This window comes from Strigops habroptila, chromosome 4, assembly GCF_004027225.2.
Source record: "Strigops habroptila isolate Jane chromosome 4, bStrHab1.2.pri, whole genome shotgun sequence".
Lineage (NCBI taxonomy): Eukaryota > Metazoa > Chordata > Aves > Psittaciformes > Psittacidae > Strigops > Strigops habroptila.
This window is the reverse complement of record NC_046358.1, coordinates 77,835,759-77,857,473: the sequence shown is the minus strand read 5'-3', so window position 1 is coordinate 77,857,473 and position 21,715 is coordinate 77,835,759. Positions and strand designations below refer to the sequence as shown.

Below are 21,715 nucleotides of genomic sequence, written 5' to 3'. Positions count from 1 at the left end.
TCACATCATGCAAATAGTCCAGAGAGTAGGGTTTATTTTTCATTTAAGGTCTAATTCTCATCCTAAAGAAATAAATTTTCATCTATCCCCTGAATAGTGCAAGCTCAGATACATTTAGATTGATGTAATCTACACAGATGCATTTTCTGCATTTGCTTTTCTCTTTGTTTTTGACCTCAGGCAATTACGTGCTTTGTAGGTGGAAAGCAAAGCAATATCCATTTCGGAGCTTAAGGGTATGAAAGAGGCAAGATCCACCTGCAGAACCCTCCTGGCACAGCCTCTCCTGGGACTTCTGTTTGTTAGCCAGTTAATAACTCAATTAGCTGTCCTGAAAGGTCATCAACAGCTTTACTACACACCACGTTTGCTATTTTCCCAGGCTCTTGGTACAACAGCAGATGTGCTCATGGGTACTGCATAGTGGGTTTACAGCAGAACAAGGTAATTTTGAGATAAACAACCCTGGGCTTTTTTTTGTTCACTGGTGTTTTTGTGCTTCGAGTAAATACAGCCTTGGTCATAGAGTTCAACTACTACTTGCATCTTCTGAAGCAAGAATAAAGAGTACACAGCCTGCACTGTAGCAGCACCGTGTGAGGTGCAAGTGCTACAGAGGGGTCACAAGAAATGTGAGATGTGACCTAACAGGGATGATCTAAACCTCTGCTGCAGCCATACCCACGTAACTGTGCTTGACTGTTATGGAAATTTCTCACAGTCTGAACTGACTACTTAGTCCAGGAAATCCTTGATTATATTTAATCCTGAAACTATCTGTGACGCAGCACTGTCTAAAGCTGAAAGTCTGATCATCACCAATTATTAAAAAACATTCTCACAAAGTAGTATTTAACTTGCAACTTTGTGGCTTTCAATGAAACACATACAAAAATAAAAGCAAAACCTGAAGCGAAGTCTGATTTCCCCTCGTTTATCATTATTTTCAAACCAGCTTCTCCCACATACATATTAAATTATAGGGAAAATATTGCTTTAGAAACACCCAAAAGCACGGGACCAAAAATTGGTATCTTCTACTCTTACTCAGAAGGTTCTCCAGCACCTCTTAAAACTGTTAGGGAACAGGATGCCAGAAAGCAGAAAAGCAGTCATGTTCAGCACATTCTGGCCAGCAGCTCAGCAGCAAAACTCAGCTCTTCCCCAGTCTTTCTTTCTTAGATTCTTCCTTTGGATTTTCCCAGAGACCATCTTTGGCATTTATTGAACAAACTCTAACTTGTCTGTAAAGAAATAACAATACTTAGCAGTTTGACAGAGCTTCCAGCTTCATTCCAAGCTGTGTTCCTTTTCTGTGGCAAGCCTATGATTTTAAATTATAGGCTCTTCTGAGGATGAAGCAGGCAGGCAGCACAACCAGTGCTCAATAAAGAGTGACTTCTTAGAGAAGCAGAGATCACCACCTGGGTCACTCAGCAATTCCCCAAACCAGTAGTGCGGGCCAATCACACGCCACTGAATTTGAGCACAACTTGGGACTTCCAAGGGGGCTACTTAAGAGGCTTTATTTGGTTGCTTGAAACCCTGGCCAGTGAGGCAGAGCTCACTGGACACTCCTGCACACACCCCCAATAGAAATGTTTTGATCCACCTGTTTGTTTCTTCTTTTATTTTCCTGGTCAGGTTCAGATTTTGACATGGTTTAGTGGTGGACTTGGCAGTCCTGGGGTAATGACTGGACCTGATGATCCTAAAGGTCTTTTTCAACCTAGTTGGTTCTATGATTACAAAACTGCACTAACATGTTGGTGAGTCTGATAGACCCAGTGTATAGACTGAGAAGTCTGTGACTGCACCAGAGACAAAACCTCCTGAGCGAGACCTTCCCTGCTGTAAGGAGCAATTTAAAACACTAGAACAGAGCTCAGGGGAAAATCTAGCCAGATCTGTTTAAAACCCAACATCGACCAGTACCAAAACCCAGTAATCTGTTCCAGGATTACATTTTTAAGATTGCTTCAAAAACAATTAATTCCCAAGGTCATAATTAGATTACGTTAAAAAATTTATTACTGACCTAGAATAAATGGATTATGTGAACAATCTGATCACTTCAAAGTGCATTACTTTGCCAAAAAGTACTGACATTTGAAATCTGAATGCGCTTAAAGAGTCAGATTCTGAAATGGTGACCAGATTACGTTTTTCAACATGTTTTAATGATTGCACTTAAAAATCTAATCCTATTTCTAGTTATTCTGCTCAAAAAATGGGATTACATTTGAAATACCCAATGTGTTTTCCCTCTGTTCCAACTCAATCTAGGAGAGAAAAATTGATCTCCCAGGGCAAAGCTGTTACTCAGGAAAAGGAAAGGGAAATTTAAAACCCTGCATCATGGTTGTGGAACCCTGCAGAAACTGAGGGAAGCCAAAGGCAGACACTGAAGTCTTTTCTGAAGACTTCTGGTGGGAGCTGGTGCATCATTGCTTAGCCAGGTGGGGCTTATCCTGCTACTCCTGATGAACTATTCATGTTTAACTCTGGAGGCCCTGGGGTTCTTTTCAACCATTCTAGATGCTCTAGAGTTTGAGTCCTGCCTCACCTGGAAAAGCTGTAATACTGTCTGCACAGCCCACTGCCATCAGTAATGAGACGTGAAAATCATGCTGAGATTCCTCTAAACCTGCCATACCTTTTGATCCTGATAATCTGCAACCAGTGCAAACTGTGATAACTCTGCTGAGGAACGTGACAGGCTATTGACTGTTGCCAGCTGAGGCTTTCACCCATCCTACAGCATTTAAACCCTCTGTTATTATAACATCCAAACATTATCTTTCTCCGTTCAGTTAGTGATTCAAAATGTACAGAAATGCATTTAATATTTTATAACTATTGAATTTGTAGGATCTGATTCTTTTGTTTAAAATAATTAGGATATATTTATACTCATAGACACAATTTCATTAGGTAAAGGAACATTTCATTTCCCTGTATATAATCACAGGGAAATCTAATATAGGTTCATCTGTAGTTTCAATATAAGAAGACAATATCAGATCCTATCAGGATAGGCCTATGATGTTCAGCTAAGCAGTGTTTACTTATGTAAAGGATGTGTGTGTGTTTGTCAGATTCTCAATGTTACATTTAAAAACCTGATTAAAAGAAGTTCCAGGAGAAAAAAAACGCAAAATACTACTATTCCAAAATATAACCTGACTGTATTTCTTATCTGATTGTTAGGTTTGATTAGAGAAGTTTTAATTTTAGGGTGTATTGCCAGGAACTACTAGTATATTCAGAACTCTGTGGTACTTGCCTTTCTTGCATATTTGTAAGGTGCAGTTACTTTTTTTCACATGCTGAAGAACTAATTTATCAGGATCTTGAGATGTAAATTCAGGAGACAGAACAATAAAAGCTTTTACCACCTAAAGGAGAGAGCTAGAGTAAGGCAAAACTCAGAAATCACTAACTTCATGAATAATGTTCAACAGAATTACTAAGATGAATAACACAATTTTCTACAATCATATTTCTTTCAAACCCATAGAAATACAAGTTACCAAGCCAGATGCTCGACAACTTTCTGTTTATTATCATTTGTTGAGTTCCAGAAATAGGCTTTAAAACTACTCACAGCGAGCATAGTGGCATTCCCAGCACACAGGAATTCTTCACTGGTGTCTGGGCAGCCATATCATGTCCTCACAGCGTTAAAGAAGAGAGGTGACCTAGGTAAGCCATATTTACTTAATGGTCTTCCTAAGAATAGCTAGGGGACGTTGCTTCAAGGTACAGGATCTCACTGGAATACACAGAAGCCATTGGAGTTGGTGTCCCTAATTTTTCTGAAATCGAAAGGAAGTTACATGCTTCTTTTGTATGTATTTCAAATACATACAAAAATGTGTTTGAAAATGCCAGTCTACATCTTTACAATATTAATACAAGCCAATATTTCCCTTACAGACAGAGCTGTTTTTCAACACACACACCTTAGATGCTTTAGGTAGCTCCAACAAGCAAACATTAAGCAAAAATCAGACAGTGACACCATTATTTGGTGGGAGCAGAGCATGCCTCAGGATAGTGTACAGTGGAGAGGGAGATTTGATTACTCATTTTTGATGAAAAAGAATCTGTGGTGTTGCAGAGATGTGACTTGCCCTAGATCGATCTATATGTCTGTGGGTTGTACAAAAAGCTGAATGAGGTTTTGAATTTCCACTCTACCAAGAGCACTGTCTCCCATCATGCATTAACAACCAACTAATACAAGAGCTTTTGCTTTTGATAACACACTTTTTATTCTTACATTTAAAGTAGTTGCTGTGTCATCTGTAGCTAGCCATGTGAAAAGAGGCATGATCCCTGAATCCACGGAGAAAATGAGGTAGAATGGTCAAATTTTATCCAGCCTGTATCAGACAGACCCCATAGTGTATCAGAGAAATTCAGATTCATCCAAAGCTTAGTAATGATGAGAAAATTATAAATGAAGCATTTAACAGGAAAAAAGAATTTACAAATGGGGTTAAGAGATGTAGACATTGTCAATTTACAACTCTTTCCATTCATTAACAGGCCTGGTTCCTTCAGGAATCTCTCAGGAGTGTAGCTTCATGTCACCATGTGGAAGAGGTTTACCTTTAATGTCATTTTGATGCAGATCGTAAGCATGGTTAAGGGAAAAAACCCTGTAGAAGTATTTAAAATGATTAAAGGAAGCACACAAAGTCCTCTCTGCTTCCTTCAAATTTCTGCTATTTCATTTACTAAGAAAATAATGCTTTCTATCCAGAGCTAGCCAGTCTGACTATAATAAGAGGCAATAAGGTTTAAACAATCTAGCTATGAATGCCTGGCCCCTTGCCCAGCAAATAACCTCACCTCTGCACCTCACTGCACTTGCCTAGGAAGTACCACAGGGAAACAAATACTGATCTTTTATGAAAGTATCATAAAAGGCTGAGATAAGCATTTTTTGGAAACATACCCGTATGCTGTATCACCCACTGGAAGCAAGTGTAAATACTTGAATTAAAGAGGTGAAGCGTGTTACCTTCTCTGATTGAGCCCATTTATCCAATATGTGTGGCACTCACAGAGGGCTTAAAAAAGCAGAGGACTGTGGTGCTTGCAGCTTCCCTCTCTCAAGGGGAATCTGATTTGAGTGTATGGACCTATGCAGAGCATGGGCTCCTTGGCAGATGGAGCTGCAAGAGCAAGGTTTGACCACAAGCTTATTTTGCTCACTTTTCTTCTGGTAGAATCACATTAAACAAATTCTTGCTCTCACGGGGGATTTTATTTTCTACACTCACTAGAAGCCTGTGAGATTGTGCTTGAAGATAACTTTATTTTGGATTTTAGGACTGTAAAGGAACCCCTTAAGAAACAAGCAGCTGCTGGACTCTGTTGCTCTGCCATAGCTGATGAAGCTCAGATACTGATGGTGAGTTCTGGTCTGCATCTTAAATCTAACACTTGAATGTAATGGCCAAACTTGGCTAATTACGCCTTCTCTAATTGATCTTTTCAATAATGAACCCTTCTCACACAGATATGCTTACATTCATTTCATTTATAAATTGTATCTTTTTTATTCTTATGGGTGGACAGATCGACTATTAGCATAATAACTGCCTTATGAATAACTAAAACCAAACTCACCTCATGGCTGCACCTTTATTCAAACTTTTTGTATTGCTGGAAAGGAGATGAAGTTGTAGATCACTTATAAAATGCTCCTGCTCAATGGACTGGCTAAAATAACACACACAAAGTCATAAAAATCATCCTCCAGCAAATCTGCAAGACCAAGTTCCAAACACATTCTGGAAATGTATAAAGGACCTCTAGACATAAAACTAAATATTAACTTTTTTACTAATGCAAGCAGAGCAATTTTATAAACACACAGTATATAGATACATGCAACATAAAGCATGTACTACAAAGCTGGGCTGTAAGGGGGAAGGAGAGGAGGTCTCAAAGGGAAAGGCTAGTCTACTGAAAATCATATTTTTCAGCCAGAATGATACAATCCAGTCAAGCTTCAAACTTCATTGCTCCAGAAGACAGACATATGCTACAGAGATTTACTTTGCTTTCAATTGCTTGTAGCTGCAAGCCTGTGCCTCTGAAATCATTCTTCATGGACCAGAGGAAATGTATTGTCAATTCTCTTCTTCTGGGCATAGGAGAAGAAGTAAACAATCTACCTTAAACACGAGACAGAAAAGTGTACTGAGTACTGCTAATAAGAGGTTGCTGTAGCATGAAGCAGAGCACCTCACAGCCTAGAGCCACAGCACGTGGCATGAATAACCTGTCAGTCTGCTTGACTTTGACCCTAGACTGTTCATGCAAAAACATGGGTACTATGGCACAACAGAAACCCAGTTTCTATGGTCAAATAAGGAAGGGATTACCGTAGGTGACAGTCCTAGCATTGAAGCCTGGGGCACATTATTCCAATGAGCCCACTGAAATCAGCGGTAAAGCTCCGGTCTTCAGTGTGGTAGTTTGATTCAGACCTTTTCTTTTAAGGTTCTGAACTTTCCCGACTCTCAATTTAGTTGCTTGATTTTAGGTCCTTAAATTTGGTGAGGGGAAAAAACCCCCAAAACTTCCTAATCCTTAGACATCACTGGAGTTTATCTGCCCAAACAGCTAACTGCAGATACAAGGGGAGCTTCCAGGTGCTCTGAATTCCAGTTTGTACACTTGTTCATCATCCCACTTTTTGCAGACTTTTTGTTGTTTTGTCCACTTTTTGTTGTTTTTAAACACTTGTTTGTTTAAAACCAAGCAGAAACATCTAAAAGATGTAGAGTCCTTCGAAGGCCCACGAGTACATGGCTGTTAAAGGAAACTGAACTGGGTACAGAAAGGACCTTGAGACAGCAATAAGTGACATACCCAAACAAGTGCCTTCAAGAAACTAATGATCAGTTTTATAATCATATAATCTAATGCTCCTAGAAAACCTAGGAGTGAAATAGTGTTTTAAAACTTCTCTGTAATATTAAGAATTACAAAAAATGAAGCTACTGTCAAAAAGAGTGAAGTAAATGTGTTTATTGACAACTGCTTTCATTTCAAGCAGTTGCTAGTACAGAAATTGTTCTACTGACAGAAGTGTCCATTCTCAAGAAATAAAATATTTTCCTTTCTCAAAATTAGAATTCTCCAAATCTCACTTTACAGCTGCAACAGACACAGAACTCCAGGCAGTGAGATGCAACTGCAAAAGCCCTTCTTTGCTGCGTAAAGATGCTATTGTTATCCAGCAATTTCTTCTTACTTAATGAACAGAAGAGGACTCTAAGGCTGGAGATGCTTTTGCCAAATAATGAAAATTTGTGCCAGCAAATGAAATTAAAAAAACCCAAACAAATCCCACAAAACTCCAGGATGAACGGCTAAGAACCTATATTGCCTTGAAGTCTGTCCCACTATTGCCCATGCCATTGTAAGAAGTAAGGGTGTGTACACTTGGTACATGCTTCTTCATGAAGCTCAGAGTTAAATGTTAAACAATGATGTGACCATCCAAACCAGACCAAGGAATGTTTTTCACTGGTTTCACCTCTAAGTGACTGCAGAAATAGACTGGTCCTGTAGCAAGTGTCTACTATGGCAAAGAACCATGGTTTGTTTTACAAATTGGGTCACCTGCCCAACAACAAACTTCATTTTAAAGACCACCAGAAGTGGTACAGGAGTTTTGTCCATTGTGTGCAAAGATCAGAACAGAAGGGCACAATGAAGTTACTTCTGCATGAGGGAGTATTTGTGGATAAAGTACAAGAGAAGCTAGCACTGCTTATCATCAACATATGTATTAATCAAGAAAGGTTTATGGTGGTATCAATAAAGAGGAGTCTTTCCATCTTCAGTAAATGATAGGAGGGCTGCATTCAGATTAAACACACTGCATTTAAGTACAGGGCATCTGAACCACTCAAATCCATGCCTGCCTTTTCTGCAGCTTTGAGCTAGACAACCGATCTCAGCAATATCTCTTCACTCATCTTGAATGCCATCTAAAAGAGATGGGTCACCAGCCAAATTCTGGTGAACCTATGGACATCCGGGACTAGAAGGGAGTTGTATCATTTGTTCCCTTTTCCAGCAGTGCTTGGGGAACTGAAACAGTGGTACTGACACTTTGCAAGCAAGTGCAGACATCACATCTTGGTGTCATCTATAGCTTTTGATGCTCAGCTGTTTAACAAAAAAGAGGAAGGCAGTTACATCAGAGAAATGTGTACAGTGTTAATGGAATTAAAGAAGTTCTGTTAATTTCCAAGCAATGCTAGATCCGTCCCCACTCTTTCTTTCTTAATTCATTCCTCTTGATCTTCCCAGTGACTGTCTTTGGCAGCTCTCGGACAAACTCCACCTAAACAAAAAAAGACAGACAACAACGTAGCAAGTTCTACAGAGTTGGTTTTCCAAGAGTAGCTCTCAGCATATGTGGAAAACTAAGAGGACTCCTATCAGTAAGAACTGCTTGCGTAAAGGATCAAGTGCAAGCCGAATCAAAGCAGCATATTGTGCCATTTGTCAAACAATTTCTTTGGCTTCCTAGATGGCCAAAGACCTGTGTAGCTGCCTCCCAGCTAACCAAACTGAGTACTGTAACATCAGTACTGTAACATCAGTCACTGATACCTAAATGGTATCAGAAGTCAGAGACGATAAAAAAGAAGAAAAAAGAGATGTTATTGGCACAAAGTCTTTATGGTCTTTAGTTCCTATGAGTTATGCACAAGCGAACTCGGGCACTGCTAGCAGCTCTTTTCCTGTAGGGCTGGGATTACTGAGAAACACCAAGTGTATCCTCCTGGGCTTTCCTCTTCCTTATTAACTGTGAGAAGCAGTAGATAAAAACTTATTCAGATTCAGTCAGATACTACCCTAAAGCCACTAGAGAGTGCTCAGTTGAAGATTAAATACAAAATGGAGAATTATGATTGTAAGTCTGACTTAAAATATGCAGAGCTAACTAGGACATTATATGAAGCTTAGAAATTTTTGAGAGGTTTAAACAAACACTTAACTCAAATGCATGAAAACCAAAGTAAGCTAATGTCATTTAGGAAAGATTTTCTGGAGCCAGGGCTTTAGCTGAATCTTTACCACTGTCTCTTTCAGGTCAATCATGAAAATCCAAATAGTAATTCTGTGAGATTTACAGACGGGTGACCTGAGTGACCTCCTCAGAAGCATTTACCTTTCTGGGGTATTTATATGGAGCAGTAGTTTTCTTGACATGCTCCTGCAAGTCACAGGTTAAGCTCTCTAAATCACTGGATGAAAAAGTTGGGGACAGGACCACAAATGCTTTCACAACCTGTAAGGAAAGGTCAACAGAAGTGATCTAACACCATGCATTTTTAAAAGCTGATACACAGGTTACCAGTGAGTAGTACTGCTCAGTCTCATGACATGCAAAAGGGAGGAGCAGAGAAGCCAGCACAATGTAAGAAATGACTGTGCCCAGCTTTCACAGAAGGGAAAGTTGAAAGTAGAGTTTTTCTTCCCTCATTACAAAGCAAGAGCATTTGCTCTGTCTTCTCAGCAGGCATCAAGGAGGAGGAGTAATAAGAGGTGTCTCTGTAGAGTTCTCCCTGAAGCTGAGGGACATTTTGTTTCTCCCTGAAGTTCACACTGGGGACAGGAGGCCCTTATCATTCCAGCACAGGACTGTGCTTTCTAATGCTAGTTACAGTATGCTAGTTACATACATGTAACTAGCTAATGCTAGTTACAGTATAACTTTGGTTATGCCAAGACAGCCAAAAAAGACTATTTCAGTGTACAGACAAGTGCTTAACAACAAGAGTAAAGTAAACATCACTGTAATATTCTCCAGAGAAGACCTTCTTGGGATGAAAATAAACTAAGAGCAAAGGCATGTAAATAAGAAGGGATTTTGCCTGTCATCCCAAGCAGGATTATCCGTGATGTCATGACTGCCTTAGAGCTGTACATTACTCAGTAAAGTAGGAACTGCTTTATAAAATTATATATTTAAACAAACATACTGCTTCCCCCACCACTGCTCAGCATCATTACCTCTCCTCTAAGGGGATCTGGGCTGCTGACAACAGCTGTTTCTGCTACTGCTGCATGTTCTATCAGGGCATTCTCTACTTCAAATGGCCCAATGCGATATCTAGGTAAGGAAAGAAAAAAGTAGGATTTGGCTTTATCAGCTGGAAAACCAGTACCAAATGGGTTTTAATGGTCATATTGCAGAATAAAGCCTAAAACAAACCAACAACCAACTACAGAAACCTCAGGCAGAATGGGAAGGTTGGCTGTGTTAGAAAGTAGGAGCATTCCATGGTGGTCATGTCGTAGAGGACTGCTGGGGCTGTGCATACCTCTCCTGTTTCTCCCCTTTCCTTGCAGCTCCTAGACTGGAGCTCCATCCCAGCCTGATAGCTGGGGTCTGCAATACCACCTGATGTCATGTTATGGTATCACATCATACAATATAAAATTGTTTCATTCCACCATGTTAAAAATAAAACGTTTAAAATGCTCTTTTGATAGAGATGTCCTTCAATTTTAGTTAAAACCCCAAACTAGATTAAAATCCCTCCTCTGCCAATGGCAGTCTTCACATTTTGTTGAAACAGAGGAGATGTTGCAGGCGAAATGGATAGAGATGCCACTGACATCACCAAGATGGTGCTGCAGGTCCATGAAAAGCTAATAATAAAAGCAAGTATTCCTAAATCAAGAATTCATCAGAGAATTATCATGTCAGAAGCTCACCAGGAACCAACATGTAAGATTATACAATGGTAGATTTAGAAAGGAAGTGTGCAAACTGACCCTGAAGAAATGATGATGTCATCATCTCTTCCAATGAACTGAAAATATCCATCTTCATCCATAATCCCTCTGTCTCCAGTGACATAAAAATCCCCACGTTCAGTTTCTGCGGTTTTCTTAGGGTTATCCTCAAAGTGGTTTACAAACAGTAGTTTAGATTTTGAACATGCATTACCCACACATTATGCTGTAACACACATAACATTAAATGCACTGAAACTCATTTTTTCAGTCAAGGATGTTCAAGAATTGTACTGATACTGCTATAAAATTTTAACTCAATCTTGAGCAAACTCTTCTCTTCCTTGTTCTAACATCCACCAATCCAAACAAACAAATTACTCTGGTAATACATAATAAACTGGTGAAAAATATTCAGCCTTTTGAGCCACTATGCAACTGGAGAGATCAGTGGTGGTGAGAATAAAATAAAGTCCTTACTACATATCCAGAGAAAAAACCAAGTGGTTTTATAGGTCTGCTTCTGACAGCAATTTCCCCCTGTTGTCCTGGAGGCAGAACATTAGCATTTTTGTCTACGATCTAGAATGAAAAACAACATGCATTTTAGTCCTATGGGAAAATCAAACCCAAAACAAACCCAAAACCAACCAAACAAAAAACCCTATGAAAGAATTTAAGAGCAGCCGACAAACCTGAACATCATAAAGGGGAGCTGCCTTTCCCATTGATCCAGGTTTAACCTTCATTCCTTTAAAAACAGAGCAGATTATTCCCTGAAAAAAATCAAAATCAAACCAATGTTTTACAATAGAAAACTGCCTCATTTATATTCAATTCATTAAATGTACTTTCTAGAGTAATTCCAAAATAAGGAATTAAGATTCATAGGATCCTGTATGTCAGAGCTATATGGTACAGATAAGCAAAATCAAGAAACTCCCGAAAAGAATTCTCTTCCATTATCCGCAAAGAATTAATGCCCTCTGCTAAGCAGTCTCCTTCCTTAAGAGTCAGACTCTGCCCTCTTGCCTGTCCCTGTCTCTTGGAATTTGCTTAAGGACATATATGGAAATTAACACATTTCCTCCCAGCAATCCATGTTTCTGGCAGGTTCTGTGAGGAGCACCATGAAATCGTTTCTTTCAGAGGTTATCGGGGTGAGGTTACTGAACCATTCACAGAAACATCAAGGAAGAAACAGGCTGTGTTCTTTCAAAACAAACCATAAAGCATCATGCAGCAAAAAGAAATTATAAAGATTCAACCGAATATTGACCCTACAGATGTACCATTTCAGTCTGCCCATATACTTCATGGATGTCCAGCCCAGTCTTGCTTTTCCACTGCTCCATGACTTCTGGGTTGAGTGGCTCCCCTCCACTCACGCAGCGCTTCAGGTTCATGAATTTGTAGCTTCACAGGGAGTTAAAAACCAAAAGAAAGAGTACTTTAATTTACTGGGCAAGACAAGGAGCATGCAACTATAAACAAACAATACTGGAGAGCTGTTTACTGGGAAAGTTAGTCCCATGAAGTGGAGAAATCAGAGGATTCCTGATCCTTCAGCTCCTGATACAGCAAGGCTATCAGTCTGTGCTCAAAACTCTGAGTAGTAGCAGTCAGAATTAAACACACATAAAAAATAAAGTAAATTTTTTGCTGAAGTCAGCTGGGATTTGAGGACATGCCTATAACTAACCACAGAGCAATCTGCTGAGCCAGGGCCCTGTCTGCTGACCCTCTGCAACAGCCCAAGTGAGAAAGTGCAAGAGGGGAGGAAGGAGCAGTGGCAGGCAGCAGGATCTGGAGCAGGGGATGATGTACAACTGCCACAAGAAGTCACTCCCTCTCAGATATGCTGACACTCGCTTTCTAGGATGACAGTCCTTCCCAAAGCATGGAAAATTAATTCAGTAGTTGAAAATTATGAAATTTGCTATGACAGTCTTTTCGTGAAGGATATTTTAAACTAAACTATTACCTATTTTTGGTCAAGCAGCTAGATTTGGGAGATCAGTAAAGTTTGGTTAGGATAAATTAAATACGAGTAAATTATTGACATACCTGGAAAGATCATTTTGTACCAGCATGCGGAACAATGTGGGAGCACTAACCACTGTGTCGATAGGGAATCTGCAGAGAGTCTAGTGAGTTAAACAACAAGATGGACATATGAAGCTCCTACATAAAACTGCCTTGTAGATGTATAGTGAGCAGGTGATCTAGTGGGCAGATGTAGCTCCCCTTTCTATGGAAAAGCATACACTCTGTTGGGTAAGAAACCCTCCTACAGTTAGTGTAATATGCATAGATTCTCAGTATATTTGGTAGGACAAAATCCCATGCTAACATGTCTACATGACGCTCAGACCACACAGCTTGGAGCATGGCCAGAATAGGCCCCTCTGTCTACATTATAGGTAAGGTTTTCACTTTCATTTTGGTCAGCATGGGCAGAAGAACACTTAGGTTTCAGTCTGCACTAATACCAGCAATTAGTGCTGCTTTTGGATGATTTTCATTCACATACTCACCAACTATAAGCAAAACGTGTGAATGAACGGCAGGTTTGGCCCCTTCTGCATACATCAAAGATGCAAGTAGGGGCTTTATACAACAGATACAGCATTTCAAACACAACTATGGACACAACCCTCACAAAATCTACAGATGCTGCTAAGAATTTTTTTTTTTGTGCCCTTTTTGCAGATTAACACATCTCCGTGAGTTTTTCTTTACATTTAGGACGGCTGCTGATTCAACCCGTGGTAGCTTATGTACAAAGATGCAGGATCCAAAAACCCAGGGATCAAAAACAGATGCCAGTGAAGCTACTATCCATCCAGTATCTGCTGTGCTCCATATCACATCTGAGGGAGTCAAATCCAACCAATACCTGATATAGCAGAAAAAAAAGATCAAAAAGATAATGAAAATTTTTTGCTTAACACCCTCACCTAAACCACAAAGAAAGAAAACTAAAAAAAAAAACCAAATCCCAAACCTAAAAACCAGTAAGCCTAAGATTTCTGACAAGATACATGTGCACTGGGTGCTCTGAATAAGCTTGTTTTATAAGCTAGCTCTAGGATAAAAGGGCACCTAACTATACGTTTGCATAAATATACACACACACATACATCATACATATATGATGTCAGTCATAACATAAGATAGAGTAAGGGAAAGAGAGGAGTCTGAATTTCTTTCAGTAAAGTGACTTTCCACTAGGTAAGAAGATAGGGCTGAAGCAGCAGCATTGATGGATGCTCTGTTAGACACCAGGTATTTCAGTGCTAAGGCTCAGGGACAGGATGATCTGTGCAAACAACATAGACTCTGTCTCTCTTCATCTACACATCACCAAGCATTTTGCAGCTCAAACAGCATGGTATATATTGGTTCTTTGCACTGAAGTATTTCCAGCTGATGGCTGCCCTTTGAATCACTCTAAAGAAAGGGTAACAAATATTCATTGAAAAATGGGAACATTGGGGGTGATCCTACTGCCCTAGAAATCTGCTGGAGTTTCTAGTCCAATTTCAGAGAGAGAAGGGCTAGAGCCATACATTGGTATTTCTTATTCAGTAATTTTTCATCAGTTCAACTATGCAGCTTCAATTACCCCAAGTTCAACCAGGCTCAGACCTTTCATACCTTTCACTTAAAAGGGGTCTGAAACCAAGACTACCCTGGGAATGTTCAGCCATCTTTGGAGAACCTGTGGTTCCACTGGTAAAGAAGATAATCATCGAGTCTTGAATCCTTGTTTTGACACAGGAATGGTCAGCAGATTGGTTTCTTTAAAACAGAGAATGCAATAATCAATAATGCAAATAATTCAATGGTTACTTTACATAGGCTTCAGAATGTAATTAAGTATTGCATGTTGCAGAACTCCTACCCCAAATAAAAAAGCTTCACAGAAGCTTTTCACCAAATTAGACTAAAATAATGTCACTTCCTCAAATAACACTTCCTCAAAGATAGACTTCCCCTTAAGAACAGGATAGAAACTGCCCAGAACAAGACCGCTGTTAGTAAACAACTGATGTGGATCAGCCATCAAGCTGTCACTATTAATACCTTAATGCTGGCATTTGATGCGTATTTGTAGTCATTGAATACTTGTAAATGAGCACTTGTGGAGAACAGGTCTGCTTTCTGCATCATGACTGCAGTGTGTCTAACTCATACTCACCTGTACAGGTCAGTGAAGTTGAGCCATCCCTCCCTACTGCCTTTGGACACGATTAGCTTGGTTTTCAGAAACTGACACTCAGATGCCACTGAGTCCACAGCAGAAGTCAGTGTGTTGTCAGTAATGATGCATGTGGCTTTTGACGCCTGGAGTCGATATAATATGTCTTTGGCTGATAACTGGGATATTCCTGGAAGTAAGACAATTCCTGGAAGAGCAGTAAAGTTAATTTGGGATAGCATTTTTTACATCTGATCCTTTTCTGAGAACCTAAGCTATTAACTCTTCCTAAACTGACCTCTGAGATTAACTTGCCCTGGCATTCCCAAGCCAAAAAGTTATAGTGGAGTAATGGAGCTGCTTGTGCTCTCCTGTAAGTAATGAAATGTGGACCTGTCTGGTGACTACCATGGCTCTTCCCCGACTTCTTTCACCTCCATGCCTCCTGCACAGGCCACTTTTCCCACAGCACCTAGTGCAAATCCTGCAGGACTGCCTGCATAGCTAGGACACTCCCTAGATTATTATATTACTTTTTCTTTACAAACCATATTAAATTCTTGATCCTCTCAACCAATTTGCATTAATCAGTTTTACCAGTCTCAGATATGCTCACTGACCTGCTCGCATGCAAGCCACAGTTACCAGCCACCATTCTGGGACTCGTGGCAGGATCACAACAATTCTGTCCCCCTTCTGCAGTCCACATACTTTAGTCAGTGCATTTGCCACTTTCCGAGAGAGGAACCCCAGCTCCTCAAAGCTCCACTTCACTTCTTCGCCTTCTCCATTTATCCACCAAAAGGCAGGGTTTGATGGTCTTTTTCCAGCCTACAAAACATAGGGATCCAAACCCAAAACATTTCTTCTGAAACACTATGAAATTATAATGCACAAATATCTGCAAATATGGAATATCTGCAGGTATTGTTTCACAACTGGCATATAAACTATTATTTTTAGCTTTTTCCTTGATGGATCAAGATTTGCTATGGATCAAGCTCAGATATTCCCAATAAATTCTCCTTTTCTGAACCTGAAATGTTTACCAGCCAAACTGCTTCCAGGCTCAAGGCCTAGTCTAGCCTGTTTCACTTTAAACGTTATGCTCAGCATTAATGCTCCTACAAAGTAACAGATAACAGGAAATACTTCACATACTACTCCTGATATTCTGGATGGAGTTGTGGAGCACTATTAAACATAAGCAGCACAGGCAGAGGACAAAATGAAACGAAAGGATGACACTATCAGGAAGAGGAGAGTTAACTGGTCTTTACATACAGGGCATTTGAACAAATGCAGAATGCACTTTGGAACAAGCCAATTAAAACATCTGTGGGAGAGTTTTCCCTTGCATGCAATGCTATTGTTACATTATCTGTATTTTTATGATGTGAATATCTAATATTATAGTATGCAGAAGGAATAAACACAGCCATTCGAAGGTTAAATCAAAGTCAAAAGGGACTTACCACTGCTTTTTCTACCTACATAGGAAGCACTAAGGGTCAGGGACACTTTTAAAATAAAGCAAGAAAGAATGAGATTTTGTAACATTTCCTAATGCAAACGGGTTTTGACAACTGATTTTTTTGATAAAAGAAATACCCAGCTTATTTCAAGTAAAATTTCAAATTAAAGTATCTCATTGCACAACAAAAGATCATCTACCTTTTCAATCTCAGACCATTTGTCCAGTACATCACTTGCAAAGTTGAAGTATTTTGGTATTTCCTGTTTGCCCTGCCTGACAGGCTCGTATTGTGAATATACATCAGAGGCAAGCAGTCTGGGGTGGCAATGGAAAGTCCTATTAGGAGGCTTCAGAGTCCAAAAGGATTTTAGAGTCTGTAATTTAAACAACTTCATGGCAGGAGAAGACGTACGTAGATGCTATAGATTATATAAAAATTAGCAGAATCGTTGCTATGAAACCTGCAGCAAAACAAAAGAAAAATAAAAAAGGAAAAGAATCTTGAGATTATCCAAAGACAATTCAGTTTGAATTGATAAGTTATTAATTGAAGTCACTTAGGCTAGTCACAGCCTAACTGATGTTTTTATCAGTTCAATTAAATGTGAAGTTCTCCATCCTGCTTTCTTACATTTTTTACCATCAGCTTTTTAAGGATTTAATGTACTGTACTGATCTAGCATCTTCCCTGTGGCTCAGCAGATCCTTATGGTTCTTTGGGGCTGCTAATTGCCCATAACTCTCCGTAGTCAAACACAACAGCAGAGGTTATTGTTTGCACTGTAAGAAGGTAACTGGTTCTTACTCCAAAGCATTCAGTACCTGATTCTCTATTCCTTTTCCTTCACATGGAGCAGAAGGATGTTTCCAGACTACTTCCATCAACATTCTCACTGCTTTAGCTTGAACAGTTGCTGACTGATATATCCATTCACCACGTATCTCCCCAAGAACTTCACTTTAGTAATCCCTTACATAGGCCCCCAAATTTTAGACACTTCTACATTTGCTTGCTGTAAATGCCCTCTCCCATCTATACTCCCCATGACTCTAAAAGCTCTCAAGTCAAACTATTTTCTTCCTTTCCATTGCTATTCTTCTTTTTTTCCTTCTCTCTTTTTATATTACTACTATTATTTTCAGCAGTCTAGAAGATTGCTTCAGAACTGTGCTCAACTCTAAACATTTTAAAGCTATCGAGAGGTTTCCATATGTGCACATGAAGATCATCAAACATGTCTGGGAAAGCCTGCAGTCACAGCAGAAGCCAGTTGGAGGCTTATGATGATTCTAAAACCTAGGTCTATTTATTCCTTTTTTAACCACAAACACAAATTACTAAGGTTAGGTGAGTGACTGCTGAAATACAGGTTAATTTTCTGTTTTTACGAAGGATGAAGCTATCCACAAACTAGGAACAAAATTATAGGTAAACTCTCAGCTAAATGCTTTTCCATGTGGAAAGTTCTGTGGCCTGAACAAAGCTGCCAAGTTTTGCCCTTTGTCCCAAGGTTTAAAGTTTTTTTTGTGTTTATTTACCTTTTGTCCTGTGTCTTCAACTGTAACCACTTATCATTACATCTCTGATGCCTGGATCTCAGTTTTGGTCAAATTTTATCCCCCGAGAAAAAATAAATTATTTAACAGCTTATTGCTTAGCAGGAGCTTTTACAGTAATATTTAATATGCCCATCAGGTGAATGAACTCAAATACCTAGAACGTGGACAACTTAAATCTTTTCAGTGATATCTGACAGCATAAAGAATCTAGAGGCAGATTTTCCCTCCAGAACACATACTTTGTCAAAATCAAGAGTAATTCACAGTGTTCTCCATGTTACATTGAGATTGGGGTAGAGAAATACTGACCAGCTGTAAATAAACCTGTAGGGTATAATTTGCTCCTGAGAAACAATTGCAGAACATGGATATAAAATTAAGTGGTGTGTCCCTAAGTGTCACCCTCTTCAGAATGAGGATTATAGAGCAGAAACTTATTTAGATAGTACTTACATTTTAAATCAAAACTCTATTCAGGACCTAGTGGAAAAAATTAATCTAAAAAGGTTCTACTGGTGTAAAATGGTATTTTAAATATTTCCTAATTACATTCATAGAAAATGGACATTAATTCAGGGGTTTTATGTCATATTCTGGAATACGCATTCATTTTTATTGTTTTATTTTCTTACCTGAGGAAACGACTGCCAGTAAAAATATGTAAGATTTTTGTTAAATAACCTTTGAGGTCATGACCTCCACTGTTCATGCTAAAAACCAATGGATCCACTTTAATTCCCTTAACATATGAGCTTAATAGCTCCGATTATTCTTTTTAATAACGCCGATATTTCTCATTTCTTAGTCTGCTCTAATTCTATGGTTTAGATCTAATCTGCAGATTTAAGAGCATTGCAACGACAAAATTTACACAATAGCCTGTAAAGAAAATAGGAGAGAAAGAACATTCCGGAACAGTATTCAAGATTGGAAACAGTATTCAAGACTGGTGAAATGATAAACATTTTAAATCCCTACTGATTCCCTAGTGGTCTACGAAACTGTCATCAAAATTTTGCTGTAAGAGCCTTCAGGTTTTAGCACACTTTCACCTGCAAACTTACAGGTGAAAATGAAGTAAAAAAAATTGAGGAAAAGATCCAGTAATGGCAAAATCCTCTGAACTGCTGCAAGAATCAGAGATTATTTTTCCTGATTTAGTACCATCTGCTGCTTCTCAACCATCAGCAACACTAAGAATTCAGACAAACAATGTTTTCCTGACCTGTTTGCTGTTAGCAATATAGATGGAGAGCTGGTTGGGTAGATCCTCTTCATTCAGTTCATTCTGCTTTCAGGACATGTGTTTCCCAAACGAGGCACTGTAAAGATTAGCTTTCATCTAAATGTTATGAAACGTGACGCTCTGCCAAAAAGGATGTGGAGTGAAACCCCTTCTACTCTATCATTTGCTTCTTTTGCAGTAATGAGAACAGAACATAGCACAAAACAGACCACGCAGCACGATTCTTCCTGTGGAGCAACCTTTTTCTTGTAATCATTTACACTGTTGTCAATTGTGCGTAAATTGCAACTTTTCCTAAAGCACTTTGTATTTTCTTTTTTCCCCCCACTTTAACCATTTAAGTAGATCACAAATTCATGAAGAGGAAGGTGTTAAAGAATATGACTTTCTCCTTCCAGTCAGAAAGAAAATAGGAATGTTACAGCGATAGTTTTTGAAGAGAGAATCTCACTTCACTGCTGATACCCACTATAGGAGAAAGATATTTTTTATTAATTTCTCATTTATTTGTAATTATTAAACTGTCGTAGTTACACTTTTTAAAGAGGCTGTTTATACTAATTCCAGTAAAATAATTAAACCTTTGTAAGCTTCCTTCTCTCTCCCATTCCTCATTGCACCTTCTGCCTTCTGGAAATCTGTAGGTCGACGGCAGAAGCGGTTCCAGTACCACACATCCTCAAGCCATGTGAGTGTTACCTCCCCCTTTTTTTTCCTATAGCTTGTTTTTTCCTAAGTTCTCCTAGTGCTCTGGGTCATGACCACATGCCAAGTATGATGTGCTATGGCTGGTACAGATGATGGGAATCTTCTCTCCTCAGTTTCCAGATCATGTTAGATTCTTCCCCACTCTTTGTTCCTTAGAACCTTTCTCTGGATTTTCCCAGTAGTCGTCTTTGGCAGATCCTGAACGAACTCCACCTGAAAGGCAAAAGTGCTCACTTTTATCCAAATAACATTCTGATTAATCTCCCGGATGCGAGGAAAGAGACACTTTTATTATGGCTGGAGTAAAAAGATAGGAAGCTGCACAGCTTGGGGCTGGGATGGTGAAACTCCTTTCACACATCTTAGCTGACTGCACAGTACTTGCAGGGACACAGTCCTCAAGAGATGAGTGCTTCAGCTGTCAGGACAGGGAGTTACTGATGTTTTTCCTGGTTATAAGGGATGGATTCCAACCCATCTGATGCCAGCAGGAACTTCCCCTTTGCTCTGGTGAGAGTCTGAACAGAGCTCCAGGGAGGAACTGGTAAGAGCTGAATGCCTTGCCCTTGAGTTGCTATGAAAACCGTAGTATTTTATGAAAGGAAGAGTGGACCCTGATAAAGGTAAGTTATACTACCATTTCCTCCCTGTGGATTCTTTCCAGGACATACAGTGAACCCAAGGCCACAGCTGCAATAAACCCTGTTATTTACTTTCATTTTATTTAACTATGGTTGGAGTGTTTGTCAGAATGCAGCTGAAAAGAAGCCAAAGCAGGACAAACACTGTTCTATGTTTGATACCATCAGAAGACCTGTCTTTCTGTGGTGTACTTACCTTCCTCGGGTACTTGTAAGGTGCAGTCACCTTCTTGACATGTTGCTGAAGCTCATGAGTTAATTTTTCTGGATTGTGTGATACATAAGCAGGAGCTAAAACAATGAAGGCTTTGACTACCTGTGCCACAAAAGGTAAGGGACTCCATTAACTTCCAGACATGGGAATAAAGGGATATATTTGTCTCCAGAACTCAGTATTCAGAACGCAAAAATTTGAGCTTTTTCTCTACCTTCCCTTTATATTGGCTGTTTCTTGCAGAATGCAATATTATTAGGGAAATACTCTGCAGCTCTTTTTTCCACTTTAGACACTACTAAACTTTCAGAAAGTTGTAGAAGAGAAAAAAGGACAGCTGAAAATCTCACCCCAGGGCTCAAAGAAATGTTGCGAAGTAGCAAAACGTATAAAGAAAAATTAGATACTCTGGATATAATTGCTACCAGGTACTTAGTGACAGAAAGAGAAATAATCTGAATTCTATTTCTTAGACAAAAAGATGCCACAGTATGTTTTAGGAGCCAAACTTTTTCCCCATATAAAACCCTGCAAACAAGGAAATAATTCCGAAATTCTAAGATCTGTCAAGTACGGTTTTAAAGTTGTTTTTTTTTTAACAGATTTTAATGTCAAAAATCACCAACATCTTAATTCCAAAGCAGCCTAGTACGTATAGGGAACTTGATGCTCAGAATAAAGTGTATTTCTTTCTGTATCTTCTTTTTTTCTATTTACCTCCCCTCGAACTGGATCAGGACTGCTGACAACAGCTACCTCTGACACTGCAGGGTGTTGCACTAATGCACTTTCAACTTCAAATGGGCCAATGCGATACCTGGGAGAAAATGCAGATATGACAGTTGCAGCAAGCTAGCCACTCAACTGGTGTTTCAGA

At 39.3% G+C, this 21,715-nt stretch overlaps 2 protein-coding genes across 6 annotated transcripts in view; both read right to left on the bottom strand.

The window, feature by feature from the left end:
* Nucleotides 1-7,033: 7,033 nt before the first annotated feature.
* Nucleotides 7,034-19,456, bottom strand: LOC115606543 (acyl-coenzyme A synthetase ACSM3, mitochondrial-like). Of its 2 annotated transcripts, XM_030482640.1 has the most exons (14): nucleotides 19,255-19,456; nucleotides 16,667-16,930; nucleotides 15,613-15,823; nucleotides 14,993-15,200; nucleotides 14,449-14,592; nucleotides 13,531-13,687; nucleotides 12,856-12,935; nucleotides 12,081-12,204; nucleotides 11,484-11,564; nucleotides 11,269-11,370; nucleotides 10,828-10,955; nucleotides 10,060-10,159; nucleotides 9,215-9,334; nucleotides 7,034-8,380 (listed from the first exon to the last, which is right to left on the bottom strand). In XM_030482640.1, the coding sequence occupies exons 2-14, from the start codon at nucleotides 16,862-16,864 to the stop codon at nucleotides 8,294-8,296; spliced, it is 1,740 nt and encodes a 579-aa protein (XP_030338500.1). In that variant the 5' UTR covers nucleotides 16,865-16,930; nucleotides 19,255-19,456; the 3' UTR covers nucleotides 7,034-8,293. The 2 variants fall into 2 exon arrangements, with proteins under 2 accessions (XP_030338500.1, XP_030338501.1); XM_030482641.1 differs by lacking the exon at nucleotides 9,215-9,334 and having other exon boundaries at nucleotides 19,255-19,342.
* Nucleotides 18,950-21,715, bottom strand: part of LOC115606542 (acyl-coenzyme A synthetase ACSM4, mitochondrial-like) — an 18,583-nt gene continuing 15,817 nt past the window's right edge. For 2 of the 4 annotated variants that reach the window (XM_030482634.1, XM_030482635.1), the window contains exons 12-14: nucleotides 21,556-21,655; nucleotides 20,821-20,940; nucleotides 18,950-20,196 (exon numbers count right to left, since the gene is read on the bottom strand). In XM_030482634.1, the coding sequence (XP_030338494.1) occupies nucleotides 20,110-20,196; nucleotides 20,821-20,940; nucleotides 21,556-21,655 (307 nt within the window). In that variant the 3' untranslated portion in view covers nucleotides 18,950-20,109. The remainder of the gene's footprint in view (nucleotides 20,197-20,820; nucleotides 20,941-21,555; nucleotides 21,656-21,715) is intronic. The other 2 variants (XM_030482636.1, XM_030482637.1) reach the window with 2 other exon arrangements.